Source organism: Peromyscus leucopus, chromosome 5 (assembly GCF_004664715.2).
Source record: "Peromyscus leucopus breed LL Stock chromosome 5, UCI_PerLeu_2.1, whole genome shotgun sequence".
NCBI classification, from domain to species: Eukaryota; Metazoa; Chordata; class Mammalia; order Rodentia; family Cricetidae; genus Peromyscus; species Peromyscus leucopus.
In genome coordinates, this window is record NC_051067.1 from 18,330,929 (window position 1) to 18,353,535 (window position 22,607).

At 47.9% G+C, this 22,607-nt stretch overlaps 1 protein-coding gene across 1 annotated transcript in view; it reads right to left on the reverse strand.

Annotated features, from left to right (window-relative positions):
* Gmpr (guanosine monophosphate reductase) overlaps positions 1 to 19,947 on the reverse strand; it is a 45,949-nt gene extending 26,002 nt beyond the window's left edge. Inside the window, exons 1-4 of the mRNA XM_028867707.2 lie at positions 19,635 to 19,947; positions 12,722 to 12,841; positions 9,131 to 9,214; positions 5,328 to 5,501 (exon numbers count right to left, since the gene is read on the reverse strand). Coding sequence (XP_028723540.1) covers positions 5,328 to 5,501; positions 9,131 to 9,214; positions 12,722 to 12,841; positions 19,635 to 19,721 — 465 coding nt within the window. The 5' untranslated portion in view covers positions 19,722 to 19,947. The remainder of the gene's footprint in view (positions 1 to 5,327; positions 5,502 to 9,130; positions 9,215 to 12,721; positions 12,842 to 19,634) is intronic.
* Positions 19,948 to 22,607: the final 2,660 nt, after the last annotated feature.

Here is a 22,607-nt window from a genome sequence, read left to right on the forward strand (position 1 = left end):
GGAATTGAGGGAGTCACCGCATCAACCCACGGATTCATCCATCCATGAATTCCTAACTTCTTGAGGTCTTGGGAGGGGGTGGGAACTTCCGGACACCAGGGCCCAGCTGGAGGAAGTGGGTGCTGGGGGCGTGTCCTTGAAGGATGTGTCTTATCCCTAGCACCGTCATCTGTCATCTCTGCTTCCTGTGAGGTAAGTGGTTTTCTCCACCAAATACACCTTGTCATGATGTTCACCTCGACACAGACCCAGAAACTACAGAGCTATGTGACCCCGACCTACAATATCTAAAACCTGAAGCCAAAACAAACCTTAACTTAAAAAAAACAAAACTTTTTCTCAGGTCTTGTCAGAAAGCAGACTAATAGACCCAGGGAAGCTGGGCTACTTCCAGCTTCAAGGCCCTGGTTAAAAACTGAGATTCCTGGGCATGGTAGCACATGTCCATAATCCCAGCAATATGGAAGGTTGAGGTAGTAAGATCACAAACTTAAGGCCACTGTAGACAACTTAGTGTCTCTAAATTAAAAGTAAAAAGATGGCCGGGGGTGTGACTCAGAAGAACATTCATCTAGTATGTTTAAAGATCTGGATTCAGTCCAGGGCGGGGAGGAGGGGAGGGGAAGAGGATGAAAATAGCCCTGTCTAAGCATGTGAAGCCATAGGTTCAAAGCCCAGTATCAAAAACAAAATCAAAAAAAAGAAAAAAAGAGAGGAAAAAATGATAGACGTGCCGAGTCTGTAGTAACCCATTGAAGAGTATCTAGAACGTTCAGCAGGAAAACACTTAGGAATAGTTAGACTCTTCTCTCAGCTAACACCTTTGCCTTCGCTTCCCCACCGGCCACAGGTGAACCACAAGGCAACAGGGCGTTTGGAGGAGCACTGGCCTGGTGCAGAGGCCAGGAATCGCCTGCTTCTGCAATGATTCACCCAGTACCCTTGAGCTCAAGAACACTGGGTAAATGCTAATTCCTCCTCACCATGCTGCTGGCTGAGAGCCAGCAAAGAGAAATTAACATTTTCAAAACCACCACTGAGAGCCAAAGGCATGAGCGTCCACTGGAGGTTTCTGAATGAACCACAGATTCCACGGGTCAGCGCAGACGGTGAATGGTTTAGGAATAAACATTTACCTTGCCAAAGTCTTCCGTTCATTGCTAGGGAAACCAACCGGAGCAACGGAACACCTCCCGGCCAGCCAGCAGGCCTGCGGAGGCCCTCGCTGCTGCTGGAGGTGGCCTAGGGGCTTGTGGGAACTCACCATCCGCCCCTTCTGCCAGGCTCCATCTTGACAACCCCTAGCTTCTGCTCTTGCTGTGCACACTTCCCTCTTTCCCATCCCCCCTCCTTCCTGTACTGCCCAGTCTCCCCTGGTCTTTATTCTTGAGGATGGCACACAACGTTTGCAAACAGGCCAAGTGTGGCCCTCCCCACCAGCCAGAAGTGGTGCCTGTCTTTATTTTTGTGTGTCCCTATGTGTGTATGTGAGAACTGTGTGCCTAAGTATGGAGGCCAGAGGTCAACCTCATGACACCATCCACCTTATTTTTCGTGACGGGCCTCTCCCTCCTTTCACCCGATACTCTCCCATTCAGCTAGGCCGGCTGGCCAGTGAGCTCCGGGGAATCGCCCGCCTCTACCTCCCCAGCACTGAGGCTACATGTGCCTCTTTGTGTTTCATTGTTCACATGGGTTCTGGGAATCAAACCCAGGTCTCCATGCTTGCATGGCAAGGACTCTACCAACTGAGCTACGTCCCCATCCCTTCTCTTACGTCTTTAAACAATTCCACTGCCCAGGTCCCACCGTGGTGCTGACTCACTGTTCAGAGCACATGCTTTCAATGGAACTTACTACCCCAAAGCAACTGAGCAACTATTGGGGTATGCTCTATGGGTAAAAAAAATAATAATAATAACATCCATGTAAATCTCACAATTATTCTCCATGTCTTAGTGTCCTCGAACTCCTTTTCCCAAGCAAGGAACATGAGAGTTAAAAAGTCCCCATAGGGTTCCGGTCATGAGCCCACAGACTTCAGGAATGCTGTGGTCTGAATGTCTGTGTCCGCTCAAACTTCATATCCTGAAACCCAGACCCCAGGGCACTAGGATGGACGATGGAGGCGGCCTCTAAGAGGGCACACTCATGAATGGGATTACTGCTCCTTAGGGAGGACTGAGGGAGCATGTGCAGACCTTTCTGCAATTCAAGGACATACCTACAGGGTGTGTATCACCTGTTAAGGAACAGTGTCACCAGACAGTGGGCAGACCTTGGTCTTGGGCGTCCAGTAAGTTTCCACTGTTTATAAGTCACCCAGTGTAGGGTATTTTGACAGCAGCCCGAAGGAGTAAGACAGGACACTGAGTTTGGTGGGTTTAATGGCGCTATAACTAGTTACCAAGTGAAGACAGGAGAAAAGAGTGAGCAAGGCTTCTGGGAAAGAGGAATGGCCTCCAGCCTTGGTAATCACAAACACAGCTGAGCAAACAGCAGGGGGATCTCAAATACACCATGGGGCAAAAGATGACACAAGACACAGACAGGCTGACCACTCACAGAGAGCTTGAACCAGGCCAACGCAAACCGTGTTGTTTAGGAATGTGTAATTCCTAAAGCGGCCAAGAGGGAAGTAGTAACTAAGGAAACCTGCAGTGAGGACCTCCGGATGCAGGGACGCTGAAGCAGGGCTTATAATGCCCTAAGAAACCTCCCTGTGCATGCACTTTTCATCATTTATAAAGTTACCAAAGATGTGAAACAGAACCACTAAGCCGCCTCCTTAAGCCTGCGTCATTTCCCATCAATCCTTTGTAAGCAACCTGCATGCCATGAGGCCGGTGTGTGGAAAAAGCTTCTCAGCTGTTAACCTCCCTGTTTCCAGAGCAGCTAAAACAGGAGAGGTAGATCCCACCCCTGCAGACACCCCCAGGCCCCTGCAGACCCCTCCAGATCACAGCAGCCTTGGGCCCTTCCTTCTTCCCAGGTCTCATGGAATCCATAAAGGGCACAGTATCCCTAACAAATACATGTTGAGATTTCTACATGCCTGACCTGGAATCAGAGAAGTTAAGCTTAATGTCAAGTGCTATTCAAGGCCACCACCTCCCAGGCAGACACTGGGGCTTCTGTTCTTCTGGAATTCCAGATTTCTCTTCCCTCTTTTAAGTGGCCGGAAAGAAAGTTCCCACACAGGCTACTGACAGGGGCACCAGGTGGGGCCTGGAACTAGGTGTGCATGAGTGGTAATGGGGCATAGGAAAGGATGGCAACTTCACCATGCTCCAGTAGGCCCAAAGTCAGGCTCCCCAACTAGAAACAAAGGCACTGTACCTTTCACCCCATACCGCCCAGGGGCAGGTAAATGAGGACAAGGGGATGCTACCAAGTCTAAATGTGCAGTTTTGTTATGTTAATGTGGCATTGTGATAAATCCCCAAATCTAAGAACAAATCAGAATTTTTTGTTTTTTTTATTTATGCTTTTGTTTTATGTGCATTGGTGCTTTGCCTGCAGGTACATCTGTGTGAGAGAGTCAGATCTTGGAGTTACAGACAGTGTGAGCTGCATGTGAGATTTAAACCCAGGTCCTCCGGGAGAGCAGTCAGTGCCCTTAACTGCTGAGCCATCTCTCCGGCCCCACAGATCAGAGTTTAAGATTTCTGGTCTATATTAAATGTGGGATAACTGTTCCTAGTCTTTACCAAGATGTTGGAAACAGGAGAGGAAACTGGCATCTCCATAAAACACACTGAGTACTCATGGATGCAGGAGAAAGCTAAACTCTTACTCTCACATGCAACAAACACATGTTTTGTGACCCAAACACATGCGTGTCCCCCCAAGCACTAAAAATTCCCAGCAGAATGTCCTACAGTTTAACTCAGTTCAGATGGTACCTGGAAATAGTGTCAGATCCCACAGATCTGATGGAGAGTGTCACACCCGACAGATCTGAGCTCAGTCCCAACCCAGAGCATTAGGCTACCCACAGCCCCTAGCTGTCTTGGTTTTAAACCCAAGATTCGATGACCACCTTCTCGGGTCATTTGCTGGAGTGGCTCACAAACTCAAATACACACAGTGGCTGGCTTGCTCACTCAGCAAAGGCTGTGGAGAATGTAGAGAAGTCAGATGAAGATCTGTCTCAAGAGCAGGTAAGAGCTAAGAGGAGCTAGGTCAGGAATCCACGTCAAAGGGTCAATAGAGAAAGATTCCCTTGGCAGCTTCATCATTAGGAAGTCTATCTCAGGAAGTGCAGGCCTGGGTATGGTATGAAGGGGCTCCCTAAAAGGTTCGGTTCTCAGCTGGAGATGCTGCTGAGAGGTGGTGAACGGATCAAGAAGGTACTGACTTCACTGATGAATGCATCTCATCCACCGATGAGTTCATAGGGAAACAGGCTACATAAAGAACCAAGTGAGACCTCATTGAAGAAAGTATGTGGATAAGGGCATGTCTTTGAAGAGAAATACCTTGACCCTGACCCATTTTCCTTGCCATGAGGTGATTTCTGTAGCTGTGGTAAAATATCATGACCATAAGCAACTTAGCAAAGAAAGGTCCCCAAAGAGATGACTGAACCCCACTAGCAGAAACAATGCCTTTCTACCAACTTCCTGTGGGGGAAAGGTGAGGCGAACAGGTTTGAAAACACAGAGGTGGCAGGGGCGAATCGTGCACTGGCCATTCCCTATATACCATGCTGACTAAGACCAGTAAAGATGGGTAAAAATACAACAGCTTTTTTGTCCCTAAAGCTCAGCTGTGCCTCTCAGGATTGCCACATCCCTTAGCCAGTCCTGAGAGGAGTCAACATAGCTTCAGTGAGTAAGGGCGCTGATAGTTGGGAAAATACAGAAAGTGGATGAAAAGTCACAAAACAAAGGTCTTAGATGTAATGCCATCTTGACCAACCTACCGCCATAATTGACTCTCATAAACTGATTATGTCACAGAGTCTGACCCCAGGGGCACAGATGTCTGCCGACAAGCATGGGTGGGGTATAGGACATCATGCTGAAAGCCTGGCATGCGTTTTCAATTTTAAAATAAATACACTATCAAGGGGGGGGGGATTGGAGATCCCACTCTCTTTTTTTATAGGTCTCATCTGCTAACAGACAATAGATACCATTTACCAACATCTGTGATGTTGATCAGGATTGTATTCATTTTTTAGAGGAAAGCTAGTCCTTCAGATCTTCCCTTTCCTGAGGATTCGAAACTATTCTTGCAACAAAATGGAAAGGCACAGGCCACACCCCCAGCACACTGCATCTCCTGGAGTCCTCATCTTGAGAACCTCCCATCACACCTACCATGATGGTATGTTCAGGAAATTTGGATCGGACCAGTTTCACGAATTCCACAAAATGTTCCGAATACCCATTGGCCACATCCAGGCAGATGAACTTCAACTGTGGCACAGCTTCCAAGATGCGGCTCATCTTCTCTAGATCATTCTGCCCGCTGCCCGAACTCACGGCTACATGCTGTGACAAAGTGAAGCATAGAAGACAGTCATGAACAGCAGTATTCAAAGGAAGACCCTCCCCCATCCGGCAACCCTCTGAGGTCTACCCTGAGCAAACACAGAGGCTCTGTTCAAGGGACAAACAGTAGCAGAGGTAAAGGAGACCTGCTCCTTCCATGGCTGACCCAAACTTTGTGTTTTCTTTCCCACCCTTGGCTTACACCCATCCTTGAACTTGAGATTCAGCAACAAAACCTCACAGTAAACAGATTCTGCAATCCTTGAGGCCTTATCCTCAGCTTCCACTCAGTTTTCTCAAGCTTGCTGTGCTGAACTACTGTAGAGCTACTGATGCAAAATGTGTCCTGGGGGAAACTCACAGAAGGGCACCATGGGAAGTTTCCAGAAAGAACAAGTGAGAACAACACCCATTACAGGTTAAGGAAATTTATGGCTGGGATATGCCTCAACTGGAAGAGTGCTTAAGGTCCTTTCTTCTGCCTGCTGAGCTCAGGGCCAGTCTGAGGTACATCATGCCCTGAGTGATGGTTAGTATTGTCAGCTTGAGAGATTCTAGAATGACCTGGGAGACAGGCCTCTTGGACATGCCTTTGGGCGAGTACCTTGGTTGCATTAGTTGAGGTGGGGGGCCCGTGGTACCATTCCTTTGCTGGGATCCTGAGGTATGTGTAAATGGAGAAAGGGAGCCGAGCAGCATGCATTCATCACTCTAGGCTTCCTGACTGCGGATACATGTGATCCGCTGCTCCAAGCTGCTGCTACCTTGACCTCCCTACCATGACCATCTGTACCCTTGAACTGTGAACCAGAATAAATGCTCCCTTAAGTTGCTTTTGTCAGAGTGTTTCATCGCAGAAACAGAGGAGGGAAACGAAAACATTGTGTCTTAAAACAAACAAGTAAATAAAACCAGGGGCTGGAGAGATGGTTCAGAGGTTAAGAGTGCTTACTGCTCTTACAGAGGACCTAGGGTTGGTTCCCAGCACCCACACAAAGGCTTACAACCATATGGAACTCCAGTTCCAGAGGCTCCAACACCTTTCTCTGGCCTCTGTTGGCATCAGGCATACATGTAATTCACACAGATACATGCAGGCAAATACACACATAAAAATAAGTCTTTTTAAAAAGCTACACCCAGGTTGATGAGAGATGTTTGTTGCTTTGTTCTTATTAAACAGTAATATGCAATAATTAGCTATATAGCATTTGTATTACATGGGGCTTTACAAATTTAAATCATATAGAAATGATTTAAATCTATAGGAGGATGTATATAAGTTAGATGTAGATTTATCTACAGAACCTCAGCAACCAAGGACTTTGGCATATACAAGGAGCATGCAGAGACACTCTGAACAATATATCAAAAACGGAAGACTTTATATTGAGCCAGAATTATTTTATCTCTTAAACCAAATTTTTTGTAGTGGAAGTCCACACCTAATTAAATCATAGTGACAGCAGTCGCAGCCATGCCAGCACCCAAAATCATTATCTCATCATAAATGATCTGCCCACAAAGAGGCAAGCCCAGACCTCACTGCTGGATTTGGCTTAGAACCAGCAGAATGTATTGGAAGAAAACTCAGTTATGTGATGGGAGGGCTTATAGATATCATTTTTGAACACCCATTTACTTAGTGGAGCTGGGCTACTGAGACAGAGCAACACAGCATGGGAGTCACCCATCCTGGCTAATTTTATGTCCACTTGACACATGCTACAGTCATCTCGGAAGCAGGAATCTCAATTGAGAAAATGCCCCCACCAGACTGGGCCTATGGGCAAGCCTGTGTGTGGTACATTTTCTTGATTGATGGCTGATGTGAGAGGGCCCAGCTCACTATAGGCAGTGCCACCTGTGGGCTGGTGGTCCTGGGTGATACAGGAAAGTAGGTTAGGCAAACCATAAGCCAGTGAGCAGTACTCTTCCATGGCCTCCGTTTCCCTTCCTGCCTGTCTTGAGTTCCTACACCGACTTCCTTAGATGATGGACTACTCAATGTGCATCCTGTAAGATGAAATCAACCCTTTCCTCCCTATGTTGCTTTTGGTCATGGTGCTTCATCACAGCCATAGAAACCCCAGCTAAGACATCACTTTAAGTACACAACAATTTTAGCATATTTAGTCATGCCCTTATCATAGAACATTTTCCTGGTTCCCAGAAGGATTTTTGATCTTTTGTGGCAGCACTAGGTACTGAATCTAGGGTGTCACACACTTTGTAATCCTCACAGGTAAATCCTGGCTGAGCTACATCACAAGCTCCCTCCTCCTTTTTATTTCAGAGACAGGGTCTTACTAAGTTGCCCAGGCTGCCCTTGACCTTGAGTTCCTCCTGCCTCAGCCTCTTAAGTAACTGAGATTACAGGCTATGACACCAGGCCTGGCTCCAAATGAACCTTAGGCATTACTCTTTAATTCCTTCCTCCTGCTACCAGGCCCAGATAGCCATGTCTCTGAGTATTTGCCCACCATGGGCAATTGTTAATGAAATCACACTTGTGGGTTTTTATGTTTGGTTTTTACTCTGCAAAATGTTCTCAAGATTTGTTTACACTATAACGTAAGTCAGTACTTCGTTTCCTTTTGTGGCTGAACAACAGTCTATCATATTGATAGATCATATTTTATTTATTTGTCCACCAACTAGACATTTTAGTTGTTTAGCTTATATTTCCCACTTTGGAGCTATTGTAAATGTCATGAGCATTCATGAACAAGTCTATGTGTGAACACATGGTTTCATTTCTTCTAGAAATGGAACTGCTGGGTCACATGGTAACTCCTGCTTACTCTCTTGAGGAGTGTCTTAGAGTTACTATTCCTGTGACGAAACACCAGGACCAAAGCAACTTGGAGATGAAAGGCTTTATTTGGCTTCTGCTTCCAAGGAAGTCAGGACAGGAATTCAAGCAGGGCAGGAACCTGGAGGCAGGAGCTGATACAGAAGCCATGGAGGGTGCTGCTTACTGGCTTGCTCAGCCTGATTTCTTATAGAACCTAGGACCACCAGCCCAGAAATGGCACCACCCACGATGGGCTGAGCCCTCCCCCGTCAATCACTAATGAAGCAAATGTCCTACAGGCTTGCCTACAGCCCGATTTCATGGAAGGATTTTCTTAACTGGGGTTCCCTCCTCTCAGATGACTTTAGCCTGTGTTAAATTGACATTAAACCATCCAGCACTGGGAGTTTTTAGGTCATTTACAAGGCAGTCTCAGCACCTACGTTCCTCCCAACTACATACGAGCATTCCAATTTCTCCACATCAACAATTTTCACATCATTCTAATGACAGCCATCCTAGCAGGTGTGTTGAGTACTGAAATACAAAGCAATTTGTTGTAATTAGGACACGCTGTCTGTAGCCAGGAAAAAGCACTAAGATTGGATTCACCTAGAAACCCCCTGAGGAAGCAAGGCCTTCCCCAGACTCTGGTGATGGATGCTTTACTCTCCATGGTGTCCTCAGAGGGAAAGCCTGCGTTTTCTAATACCCGGTGCGGCAGGTTTCCTCAGCAGAGCCCTGGCAGTGACCCATTAGCCTCCAAATACTTTTGACATCAATGAAGCCTCTTCTTCCCCTTAGTCCCTGTCACTCAAACGTGTCACCATACCTGCAGGCACTCAGGGTGGTTTTCCGCAAAACATTTCCAGTCTTCCAAGGAGTAATGCTTGTGAACGGCTGTAAACATGGCATGCTAGGAAACAAAACCGATTGTCTGTCAGGAAGGAGCCAGGGAAACCCATCTCCCCCTCCACCTGAGGGATAAGCCGCAGACAAATCCATCTGGGGCTGCCATTCATGCCTAATTTGCTCTGAATGTGTTCCTAGTAACCAAAAAAAAAAAAAAAAAAAAACAAACAAACAAAGGTGTATGCAATGAAGCAAGGACCACAAAATGGTCTCCTGCTCTGATATGATCAGACAACGTGTGTTCAGCCAGGTAAAGTCTGCCAAGAGGCAAGAATAAAGGAGCTTTCCCGCCCAGCTGGCCTGTCTAGCTTTTGCCCACACTCAAGAACACATATGTAGAGGGGCCCCCAGACCAGAAAGTGAGCATCCTAATGCAAGCTTCTGCTCAGTCAACCAAGGGACCTTGCCTTGCACCCAAAGGTTCCTCCAATACACAACCTAAAGACTTTTTTTTCTGAAAGCCAAGAAGGGAGGAGGTTATGTAGATAACCCTATAACTCTAACTATTGAACTCGACTTGACCACCATTGGGCCAATGCTTTGCAGACACCATGGAATTCTCAGAACAACTTTGAACAGAATTACTATTGTTATGAGAATCAGTGCTTAAAGAATCGAAGAAATATATAGCAAAGCGTAGGTAGGGTGGCACATGCCTAAACCTCTATCACTTAGTGCTCTGAAGGCTGAAATTGGAGAAGCCATAGCAGCAGAAGACCAGCCAGACCTGTAGAGCAAGACCCTGCCTCAAAGAAGAGGGTAGGACAGAGGAGGAAGAAATTATTAATTTAGCAACTGCTCACAACAATGACCAGAATCAAACTTCCCTTCTCTGAGGTCTCTCTAGTTTCTGAATCACCCTACACCTCCAATTCCCACTATAAAATTCTGTGACTCTATTAATTCACACTGTCTGTGGATCCTAAAAATAGAAAACTCACAGAACCATGCATGGCTATCCCTGCCAACGTAGGCTATGGCATTTTGGGGGAAAGGCCTGAGTGAGGTAACCCAGATTCAGAAGGACAAACATGGTATGTACTCACTCATAAGTGGATACTAAATGTAAAGCAAAGGACAACCAGACTACAACCCACAGCTCCAGAGAAGCTAGCTAGCAGGGAGGAGACTCCTAAGAGGGACGCATGCATCATCCTGGGAAGGGGAAATAGATGAGATCTCCATGAGCAAACTGGAGGTGGGGGGCAGTGGGAGTTGGGGTGAGGGTTGAGAATGGGATGGTCAAGCTAGAACCAGGGACAGAGTGGGAGAGCAAGATAAGAGATACCCTGATAGAGGGAGAAATCAAGGGAACAGGGAGAAATAGGGTGCTAGGGAAGTTTCCAGGAACCACATGGGTGACCTCACCTTAGACTACTAGCAATAGTGGAGAGGGTGCCTGAACTGGCCTACTCCGGTGATCAGGTTGGCGAATGCCCTGTTATCATAGAGCCTTCACCCAGTAACTGATGAAAGCAGATACAGAGATCGACAGCCAAATACCAGGCCGAGCTCCAGGAGTCCAGTCGAAAAGAGAGAAAAGGGATTCTATGAGCAAGGGGTATTAATATCAAGACCAGAAAATGTACAGAGACAACCAAACCAAACTAGTGGGAACTCATGAACTGTGCATCTATAGCCGTGGAGCCCCCATGGGACTGGACTAGGCCCTCTGCATAGGCAAGAGAGTTGTTTAGCTTGACCTGCTTAAGGGGCCTGGCAGTGGAAACAGGATCCATCCCTGCTGCATGAGCAGGTTTTTTGGAGCCCAGTGCCTATGGTGAGACACCTTACACAGCCTTGGTTCAGGGGGAGGAACTTGGACCTGCCTCAACTGAGTGTACCAGGCTCAGCTGACTCCCCATGGGAGTCTTTGCCTTAGAGGAGGTGGGAATGTGGGGTGGGTTGGGGGTGAAGGCTGGGGGGTGGGAAGGGGGAGGAGAGGAGAATCTGTGGTTGATAATGTAAAATGAACAGAAAATTTCTTAAAATAAAAAGAAGGAAAAAAAAAAAGAAAATAGGATGGGCATAGCAAGTTCCAGTTTATTCATGGATAATAATCTAGCATGAAGACAAACGAGGCTGCCTGTTGCTCCCTGAGCCCTACACCCATTTATACTGTTAATTGCTATCAATGATAACTATAACAAAATACCTTATAAAATAAACTTATAATGAGGAAAGGTTTGTTTTGGCTTGCTCTACTGAAGGGTCCATTCATCTTGGGGTTGTGGCATATCAGTACATAGATGGTGGATTCTCCCTATCCCCAGCCAGGGAGTAAAGGTCAGAGGAAGACACTGGGGTCCCACTCTCCCTGTTAAGGCCTGGGGTCCCACACCTCTAATGACCTGAAGACTTCCTGCCAGGCCCCACTCTTAAAGGCTCTACTCCTTTGAAAAGTGCCACCCTGGGAAAAATCCTTTAACACACAGGCCTCCAAGACACTTTCTTCCACCACAGCATACACTAAAATTGCATTACGAGCAGCCATTAACAACAAAAGCAAGGAAAAGATTGAGAGGGGGAAAAAACACCACATCCCTTTAGCAATTAGCTTATTCGCCTCAGACCCCCCTCTGGCAGAGGCATAGAGCTGACAGTCACATAGCCAATCCTCAGTCAGGTGGATGACCTCCAACTCCACTTTCTGAGCTCATAATTTGAGAATCTTTCCCTCCCCATCACTGCTTGATAATGAATGCCAGTGCCTCCCATGGTCAGACCTGCCACCCACAGTGAGACGCTTCTCCAACTAATTGCATTTATCTTTGCACTTGGCAGACATGACAAGCAGAAACAGATACACCACTCCATCCTCATCAGGAAACACTCCAGTCTCAGATGTGAAAGATTCTCATCCCTGACACAGGGCTCTGGGAGGCAACAAATGCCTACAACTGGCGTTCGCTCCATTTTTCCTCAGGCCAAGCCACTAGTCCAAAGACACCTTGAACTTGCCTTGGGGTCCATCCATTTTAGAGGTGTGTCCTGTGCATTCTGGAGTCACTTTGGGGTTATGTCCTGCCTCTCTACTTGACTGAAGGCCCTGGGGTGAAATGTCCCTCCTTTTTCTCTGTCAGCCTCAGTTTCCTTATCTGCAAAAGGAGCCCTACCCCCGTGGAGTTATGATAAGAATTGAGACACACATTAGAACAGAAACAATAGAGCCCCCCAACCCAATGCATTAGGTGCTACGTGCAAAGTGGCTGTCTTCGTTTGAAGGCGGATGGCCCTCTCCAATATGGCATTCATCCTGTTGCCTAACTTCCTTTTGAAAGCCTAATTTCTAAAACCATCACAGGCATTGTCACAGAAGAGTCAGAGCCATATCTAGACCATTTCACAGAGGGCAGAGTTCAGATGTGGAACATCTTTTGACTACAGAAGCAGGAAAGACATGTTCCTGGCAGACCCAGCAAAGAATGAGTCCAGTCACCTCACACACACACACACACACACACACACACCCCAAAAAGCTGAGGACGTAGTGACACGGTTGAGCTCCCACCTTTGACATTACTGCAGCCATCTCAAATGTCCCCACGGTGTCCATGTTGGCCACAATGATGGGGATCCCTGAGTAGGTCTGCTTTGAGTTTCGAAATGTAAAAGTTCGCTCAAGATCCACCTGTTGGCAAACGGGAAAGAAATGAGAGTAGGCTCTTACGTAACGCATGCAGAATTCCCAGTGTTCAGAGCAGGTGGGGAGAACACCAAGCATAGGTCTGTCAGCCCCTAGACTCTCTTAGGGCTCTGGCCCGGTGTTCCAAGGCCAGGACAGCCCGCAAGGAAACCATATAGTAGGCTATACCCACATACAAAAGCTGAAACAGTGCCCAGTGTCCCCCACACATACAAATAAGACACTGGATGTTTTTCCTTGGAGCCCAAGATCTATATAAGACCTTCTTTCCTTCAGCAGCCTCCCATACTTTTGCCATCTCCTTTCCTCATCCTGTCTCCCTCTGACCCTAAGCGCACATATACACATTACTATTTCCCCCACTTCCAAGCACTGGAAGGTATTGGGGAATATTAGTTGAAGATGTGTTATATTCGTTTATGCTTTGGAATATTTGTTTAATGATGCAAAGATGTGTTGCATTCTTTTATCTTGCATTTGTTTAGCTCTGTGAATCTGTGTTATTTTGCCCATCTAAAACACCTGATTGGTCTAATAAAGAGCTGGACAGCCAATAACTAGGCAGGAGAGAGAAACAGATGGGGCTGGCAGGCAGAGAGAATAAATAGGAGGAGAAATTTAGGCTCAAGAGAAGAGGGAGGAGTGAGAAAAGGAGAAGGAGAGGAGGACACCAGGGGCCAGCCACCCGTCCACACAATCAGCCACAGAGTAAAAAGGAAAGAAAGGTATATAGACTAAAGAAAAGTATAAGCCCAGAGGCAAAAGGTAGATGAGATAATTTAAGTTAAGAAAAGCTGACAAGAAACAAGCCAAGCTAAGGCCAGGCATTCATAAGTATGAAAAAAGTCTCTGTGTATTTATTTGGGAGCTGGGTGGCGGGCCCCCAAAGATTAAAAACAAAACAAAACAAAAACAAACAAACAAAAAAAAACAACTATAGTAGGGCCTATTCTTCTAGAAAAATCCATGCACTCTTCCCCAACAATGGTGACCTTCCTTCCTCCTCCTTTCAGGTCCCTCCCATCTCACTGTTCACCTAGAACCACACTCCAAATTTGCCAGCACTGAGCTGCAAGCCCTTAATCCCTTTGCCTTTCAGCTCCAGCAGCTGCTTCGTAATCACGAGAGTTGGGAGGTGATGCAGCCATCTGTTTCTGCACAGAAACACTTGTTCCTAACTTGTAGACAGGTGCAGGGAGGGCCCACCAACTCTCCTGGAACTCCATCCTCAGTGCACATGTAACTAGGAGCTGTCAGGAATCCAGTATGATGTTCAGCCAGGACTGAGGGCTTAGCAGAATGGTGTGCCAGAGCTGGGTCCTTGCAAAAATGCTGGCAGAAGCCGGGCAGTGGTGGCACACGCCTGTAATCCCAGCACTCAGGAGGCAGAGGCAGTCCATCTCTGTGAGTATGAGGCAAGCCTGGGCTACAAAGCAAGTTCCAGGACAGCCAGAGCTGTTACACAGAGAAACCCTGTCTCAAAAAACAAAAACAAAACAAAACAAGCAAAAAGCTGGCAAAGTCAGAATTACTCCTGTGACCCAAGACAGGCTTATGTTTGAGCTTATCAGAGAACAGCCACTCCCAAGACTCAATTTCTCAAATGCCTGTGTGACCAATGGAGAATACCAAATAAGAAACTGGAGGACAAGGGTAAGGTGAGATCCAGAACCCTCTCTCTCCCTTGGGCAGCTTCTGCAGGCAGCTGCGCCTTCAGATCTGTGTCCATTCCTGGTTCCAGCTTTCCCAGCAGAGTCCAGTCCCTCACTAACTCTCACCCTAGGGTGCTATTGCCAATCTCTCAGCCATGTCAGGAAGAATTTTGGTAGGGATGTCTCAGTCAGTAGAGTGCTTGCCTTACAAGCATGAGAATCTGAATTAGGATCCCCAGAGCCACTGGGAAGACAGAAACACGCCTATTATCCCAACCATGAGGAGATCGGAAACAGGTAGATTCCTTAAAGCTCTTAGGCCAGGCTAGACTAGTCCAAGCCAACAACAGACTTTGTCTCAAACAAAAGATAGATGGACCCAGAGGATCCACCCTTGTGTTACACCCTGCCAGACGACCGAGGGACCACTCCTGCTACTCTGAACTACTTACTAACTGCCCCTTCTGCTTTTTGCCCAGACTGAAAACAATCAGAATTCCAGGTCTCAAATACTCTTGTAATTCTGCCCAAGATGCACAGGAGGAAAGAGCCTTTGCACTCTGTCCCCATGAGATCACAATGGCTTTTTCTTGGCACACCAAAACCTATCTGCACCACACACACACACACACACACACACACACACACACACACACACACACACACACCACTTCACAGAAAAGGGCAGCTTTGACAATGAAGCCTTGGCTTCCTATCTCCACAAGGCAGATTTGTGGGGCTGGAGGTGTGTAGTTTGGCAACAGAACCCGTGTTTAGCACACACACCAGGCTCTGCCAACAAACCTCTCCCTCCCAAATGACATAAGGCAGATTCTTCACAATATTTAGTTCTAAGAATGAGAAATGAAATTATCTGTCCTAACCTTATCTACCCAATACACACACACACCCCAAACAGTCCACTTGTGCAGAGAGATAAATACTTCAGTCTCCTGGGCCTTTACTCCACCACAGCGGCTGAATGTCCCAGATATAGCACCTCCAAATCCCCACTCAGAACATAACAAACTCCCCTCCGTCACCCCCAAAATAATTTCTGTTCTCTTCAGTGAGTCAGTCTGATGACTACCCAGCATTCTGCAGGAGGTCTAAAGTAGACACTGCCACGTTTCTGAGCAGCTTGGTGTAATGAGTCAAGCTTAAGGAGTCACTACAGGAAACATGTTCTAACCTCCTCCACGACCTTAGCAAAAACAATCACTCACGGACAGGAAGACACGAACATGGGATGGCACAGAGAACTGGCCCTGCCTCCCACCCACACACACTTCCTTCCCAATTCCTTAAGGGCACATAAAGGCAATGCCTGTAGAGCTCCATAAACACCCACCAACACGGTCATAAAGAACTGCCACTTGCTGGGTGGTGGCGGTGGTGGTGGTGGTGGTGGTGGTGGTGGTGGTGGTGGTGGTGGCGGCGGCGGCGGCGGCGCCGGCACCGGCGCATACCTTTAATCCCAGCACTCAGGAGGCAGAGCCAAGCAGATCTCTGTGAGTTCAAGGCCAGCCTGGGCTACCAAGTGAGTTCCAGGAAAGGCACAAAGCTACGCAGAGAAACCCTGTCTCGAAAAACCAAATAAATACATACATACATACATACATACATACATACATAAACAAATAAAACTGCCACTTGACTTGGGGTGAGAGAGGCTGCCCTAGAAGCATGATTGGTCTTTGGGAAGACATGCTGGGAAGCTGTTCATAGAGGCCCAGGATCAGATTGAAGTCACATGGGGAGGGATGTCCAGTATCCTGAGTACCTGGAACAGGCTTTCTGGATGCTGATGTGGCCCAGGAAGTTTCTGCACTGGATAGCATGAACAGCTTAGCACTGGTATGAGCCACACAGTCTCATAAGTGAAAAGCACATCATAAGCCAGGGCAGTGGTTCACACAGAGAAAGCCTTCTTGATGATCTCCACAAACATGTCAAGACTGCCCCAAGCTGCATCCATCAAAGCCTCTGTGTTGGAAACTGTATATTTTGGAGTGTCTCCCTGGGTGAATCCGCTGCACTCATGACTAGGAACAAATCTGGGCAAACCTTCTAATTCCACAAAGCAAAGTTTACATAGGCTGTAACGGGTTGAATTGTGGCTCCCCCAAATGACACCGAAATCCTAACACCATTACCTGTGAATATAACCTTATTTGGAAACAGGATCTTTGCAAGTGACCAAGTAAAGATGGGGTCACTTAGGGTGCAGAATGGCTCCTCTCAGAAGGGGAAACACCTCAGACACAAACAAGCACACCAAGGAAGACAGCTTACAGAAATGAAGGTAGGGGCTAGATCGGACATCTACATGCCAAGGAGGGCCAAAAGTGGCCAGCAGCTAGCAGGGGCTGGGGAGATGCCCGGAGCTGATGCTGTCTCCCTCTACACACCTTGATCAGGGGCTTCCAGCGCGCCCAGCTGGGACACAAACAAAGCCTGTTGAGGAGTGAGTGGCTTCCTCTGTCATTCTGGGTTGTAGCAGCCCCAGGACACAGCTAACAGAACTGACTAAAACTGGAGCCTCCTTTCTTCTGTATATTCTCTCCACCCTGCCCTGTTCTCTATTCCCTACGGGTCAGACTGTCACAGATGGGGACCGTTAGCCCCACCTCTCCCTAATGGTCCAACAATCATTACAGAGTTGCAAGCAGATGGAAGGGCATTTGCATTTACCCTGTCTCAGGACAAGTGGGTGGTTCTCTTCTGTGAAGACTCTTCAATACCCAGCTTTCAAATCCTGAGTTAATATGTTAAAAAACAAAACCAACAGACAAAAAAACTCGGGGTGGCTGGGGAGATGGCTCAGTGTGTAACGGGCTTGCCACACAAGCATGAGGATCCCGAGTTTGACCCCAGAACCCAAGCTAGAAGTTAGGTATAGCAGCACATTGGTAACCCCCAATTACCAATGGGGGGGTGTGAGGAGTGGAAACTGAGGCACAGAGCTCCCTGGAGCTTGCTGGCCAGCCTGACTAGACTACTTGGCAAGTTTCAAGCCAGTGAAAAACCCTGTATCAAAACTGTCTTTAAAATAAATAAATAAATAATAATTTAAAAAGGGGTGGACAGTGTCTGAGGAATAAAACCCGAGACTGACCTCTGGCCACCATACGTGCATCTGTGCGCACACACACATACATGATCATGTACACACGAGATTGGGTCCCCTGGGATGACGCAAACCCCACGTCTATCAGATACATCCAAAAGTCTTAATAAATCCAGTGGCACGTAAGGACCAGACAGCAAAAGAAACAGGAAGATGGGGCAGTAGAGAGGCGAAGGTGTTTCCTTCAGCTGTGCCAGGCAGGCAAGTCACATTGTGTGAGCTCATCCACCAAGCCGGAGCGCTCCAGCCCCAGGAGGCTAGACCACAGTGGGAACAGCCACGCCACTTAACACCATCACAGAGGCTACAGTGTGAGCAACAGTCCGCAAGGGCACCAGTTCTCACTGTGATGGGAATGTAGATTGCAGGCGTCAACCCATGCCGGGACATTAGGAGTGGCACTCAGCACGAGTTATAAAACCAAGTGTTGCATGACATCATATTGTTCACATAAATATTAACACTGTACCTTCTCAAGAGCCTTCCTAGTTCAGAAAATGCATAGATGCTTGCTATATATATATATATATATATATATATATATATATATATATATATATACACACACACACACACACACACACACACATATATATATATATATATATATATATATATAAATGGCTCACATCTAGATAAATTTTACATAAACATTAAGAAAACAAACATTAAGGCCACCAAATTATAAATCCTGATCTGGGTTCAGGTACTTAGTGACTCCTAGTTCCTATACAACAGTCCAGGTGTTTTCTCTCGTGTCTATTTTTGTTCCAAAGGTTTGCCTGGTTCTTAGCACCTGAAAGTACACCTGAAGGACAGGCCCAGGGGCATCTAATCTGGGTGGATAAGGGTCCATCGTCCCTGCCCCCACCACCACCACTTCCTGTCTTGTCCCATTCTGGCTCCAAGCAGCCAATGCTCCTGCTTAGGGAAAGTGACTTGGTTCTACTCGTTCATTGGCTAGTGCAGGAGGCAGACCTAATCCGTACCAACCCCCAGCTGGCAGTTACAGGCACCGCAGCCCAGCCTGGGCACCTGAAAGAGTTGTTTGCTGAGGGGATTTATTTATGGTCTTGTTTGTGAAGCAAGATGGGATGGGGCGGGCAAACTGGCTCAGCTCCCCCCTGTTTACTCCTTGGGCTCAAACTCAAACCCTGTCCTTTCAGGCTCTTAGTCCTTTGCTCTCCCACCGAGCAGCTAAGCCACAGTCCCGGAACACTACTCCTTCAGCAGGCTCCGCCTTGCCAGAAAACTATCCTTTAAAGTCTGACCTCGGCGTCTCCCGTCTCCACCTGTTTCCAAGCTTCCATCCTATTATTGCACAACTAACTTCCAAACGGCCCGAATGACCCTCACGCCAGGGCCGTCCGCTTGCCTCACTCTGGGCTGGGACTGCAGGGTGCCAGGTACCGCAGAGTGCCACCAAGAAGCAAGTCCCCCAAGCTCAGCTCCGGCAAGACCATTTAAATTCATAAAGAAAATCTTGAACTTGTGAGCTGTGAGCGCCCGGTTTTGGATTTTTTTTTCTTTGTTTTGTTGTGTTCGCGACATTACCACAGGACCTAATGCTAAATCAGCAGAGGCAAGTCCCAGCACCAGCGGACACTGCTCCAAAGCCCAAGAATCCGCAGTTGCGTTTCTCTTCCTTTCCATCACCGCGTCCTCTCCTCCCTGAGTGCCCCTCTTGAGACCCATTCCTTCTAAAGTCACTTGGTTGGTTGATCTTAGCTGCTCTGCGGTTGAGTTTCAGTGGGAACTTCCCCAAGCCCACCAACGGTAGACAGACGCATTTATAATTCCAGGCCCGAACTAGGCCCCCTTGTCACGGACCCTAAAGACAGTCCAGGTGTAAGAGAAAACCGACTGGCCTTCCCCTTTCTCAGAGTGGGTAGAAGGAGTGACACCTCTGCCTTGGGCACAGATGAGGCACCCCGTGCCACCCCTTGTACCCACTTCCCCCTTGCCAGCCCGAAGGCGGCATGCCAGCGGCCCCCACCTCGGCTCGGCTCTTGAGGCTGCTCCGCTTAGGTCGCAGCAGAACATCCTTGAAGTCGAGTTTAAGGTCCGCATCTATGCGGGGCATGGTGCCGGCGCTGCGCGGTGGCTTCCTGCGGCGGCGGAGGCGGTGCGAAGGCCAGCGTCAGCCAGGGGCTGCGGGGCGCGTGCGTACAGCGGCGCCGGGATGGCTGTGCGCAGACCGGTGCTCGGCAAGCCCGGTGCTCCGCAAGCCGGGTGAGTACGCCGTGTTCTTAAGCCGGCGCGCCCCGAGCCCCCGGCACAGTTTCACTAGCCCAGCGCCCCGGGGGCGCGCCCCGCCCCGCCCCGCCCTCTAGGTCCCGCCCACAGCCCTGTCTCCTGGCTGAGCCCCTCCCCCGGGCCCAGCTCCTTCTGCCTGAGCATAGCTGTGAACCCGGAATGTGCCAGGCAGGACCCTAGAGCCCTCCCTCTAGGAGGGGCTGAGCTGCGAGATGCCTGCTGATAAGAGGAAGACCTGCAACCAAGTCTCCCATTCCCCAGAGTGTACCCTAGTCTGACTCATTGAGGGGACCAAAGGAGAAGCTTGCCAGTTATCAGGGTAGTTAGAGACCAGGAGAATGGCTTTTCTCTCTCTTTTCTCTCTCTGTCTCTGTCTCTGTCTCTCTCTCTCTCTCTCTTTCTATCTTTTTTTTTTTTTTTAAAGACAAGGTCTCATTATTTGGCTCTGACCATCCTAGAACTCACTATGTAGACCAGGATGGCCTCGAAAATCATAAAGATCTGCCTGCCTCTGCCTTCCTGGTGCTGCCTCCTTAGTGAGTGCTGGGATTAAAGATGTGAGGCACCAAGCCTGGCTGTAGAGTGTGGCCTTCTTTATCCAGGGTAAAAAAAAAAAAAAAAGTCAGGTTCAACGGGATCTCCCAATTCCCCCTTCGAAAAAAAGGGGCAGGCCCACTGATTTGATCCAAAACAACATTCTGAGCTCAACTCCAGCTGAACTCTGGCAGGGTAAACAAAAAGATTACTGTTGGATAAATCAAAGCTCTCATGCAGCATTCTTCGGGAATCTTCGAGAAAGGGCCGCTTCCTTTGGTGTATACCTGTGATTACATTTCACAGCCCAAAGCTAACCTCCAGGATCCTCCAGCCCCTAGTAACATGCACTTATTATGAATGTCAAGGCGCACATGATAGCCTTCTGGTTCTTCTTACCTCCCCCACACCTCCTCTACCATGCTAGTTCCTAGGCTGTCCCAGCTAATCCACCCTCCTCCCTCTCCAAAGTAACTCTTTGTAATGGACAGGACTCTCCCGCCATTTTTGCTATTCTCTCGCCCCATTATTTTCTCTACTCACCCCCCAAGAGATAGCCCTAGCATGGCCAGTCTGCTTTTACTCTTTGCTCTGAACTCTTCCAGATGCTCTGGCTGGATGTTTCTCTCTCTCTCTCTCTCTCTCTCTCTCTCTCTCTCTCTCTCTCTCTCTCTCTCTCTCTGCTTTGGAGGTTTGAATAAGAATGGATAGTTCCCATAGGCTCATACATTTGAATGCTTAGTAACCCAGAACAGAACTGTTTGAAAGGATCAGGATTAGGAGGTGTGGCTTTGTTGGAGGAAGTGTGTCACTGGGTTTGAATTTCTGAATTTCCAGTTTTCAAAGGCCCATGCCAGGTCCAGTGTCGTCCCATCTGCTTACCATGCTGTCTGTCATGATGATCATGGACTAAACCTCTGGAAGTGTAATCAAGCCCCAGTTAAATGCTTTCTTTTATAAGAGATGCCTTGGTCCTGGTGTCTCTTCACAACAATAGAGCGGTGGCTAAAATAAAAACCTTCTCCAGAACCACAGTGCAGCCATCACCTCAGTGTTTTTTTTTTTTACTCACCCTCACTTACAAAAAGGTTGAGAATTTAGGCTTCCGTAATTTCACTCCCCTCTATATGTCCAGCAAGTGTTGAGACAGATCTTGCATGTGCTCAAGAAGAAACCACTGGGAGGTCAGCAAAAAAGAGGGCCGTGACAGTGTAACTCAGTGGCTGGCGATGTGCATGCCCAGTATTCCAGCTACTGCAGAAAAAGGAAAGAGGGAGCAGAAAAAATCAAAAACAAACAAACAAACAAAACCCTGAGGCTTACGTAAGTGGAGTGTCTTGGGACCTCTGTCTAGTTTGAAAACTTGGCCACATTCCAGTTGGGTGACCTTGAGGGTATCTAGCTCAAGTGTTTTCATAGGTTAAAAAGAAAGGTTAGTGTTCAGGGTGGTGGTGCGAGCCTTTGATCCCAGCACTCAGAAGAAAGAGTCAGGCAGATGGGATTGTCATGAGGCCTGCCTGATCTACGTAGTGAGTTCCAGGACAACCAGGTATACATAGAGAGACTTTGTCTTAAAAAAAAAAACATAGCAAGTACAATATATGATTTATAGTAAGTATGTAATAAATGTTAGCTGTCTTGGTTACTTTCTATTGCTGTGATAAAACACCCTGACCAAAAGCAACTTGGGGAGGACAGGTTTGTTTTACTCACAGGTTACAGCCCATCATCAGGGAAGCCGAGGCAGGAACTGAAATAGAGGCTATGGAGGCACTCCGCTTGCCAGCTTGCTCTCCAGGGCTTGCTCGGCTAGCTTCTTAGACCCAGGCGCAGCCGCCCAGGGATGGCACCAAACGCACTGGGCTGTGCCCTCCCACATCAATCATCAATCAAGAAACTGCCCCACAGACTTGTCCACACAGCAATCTGATGGAGGCAAGTCCTCAACAGGGACTTCCTCTTCCCGGATGACTCCAGCTCACGACGAGTAGACAAAAACTTCGCAGTAGCTATTTGGAGTCACGTGTCCCTGATGTGGCAGAACCTGGATGGTTAACTGCTCCAGGCAGGACTTGTCGGCAGTAATGGGAACAGAAGCACAGCTCTGCTCTGTCCCTAGCCGCAGTCCCAGTTAAATGTCTCAGCCTTAGCCATATATGCCATTTTGGTGGCTCAACGT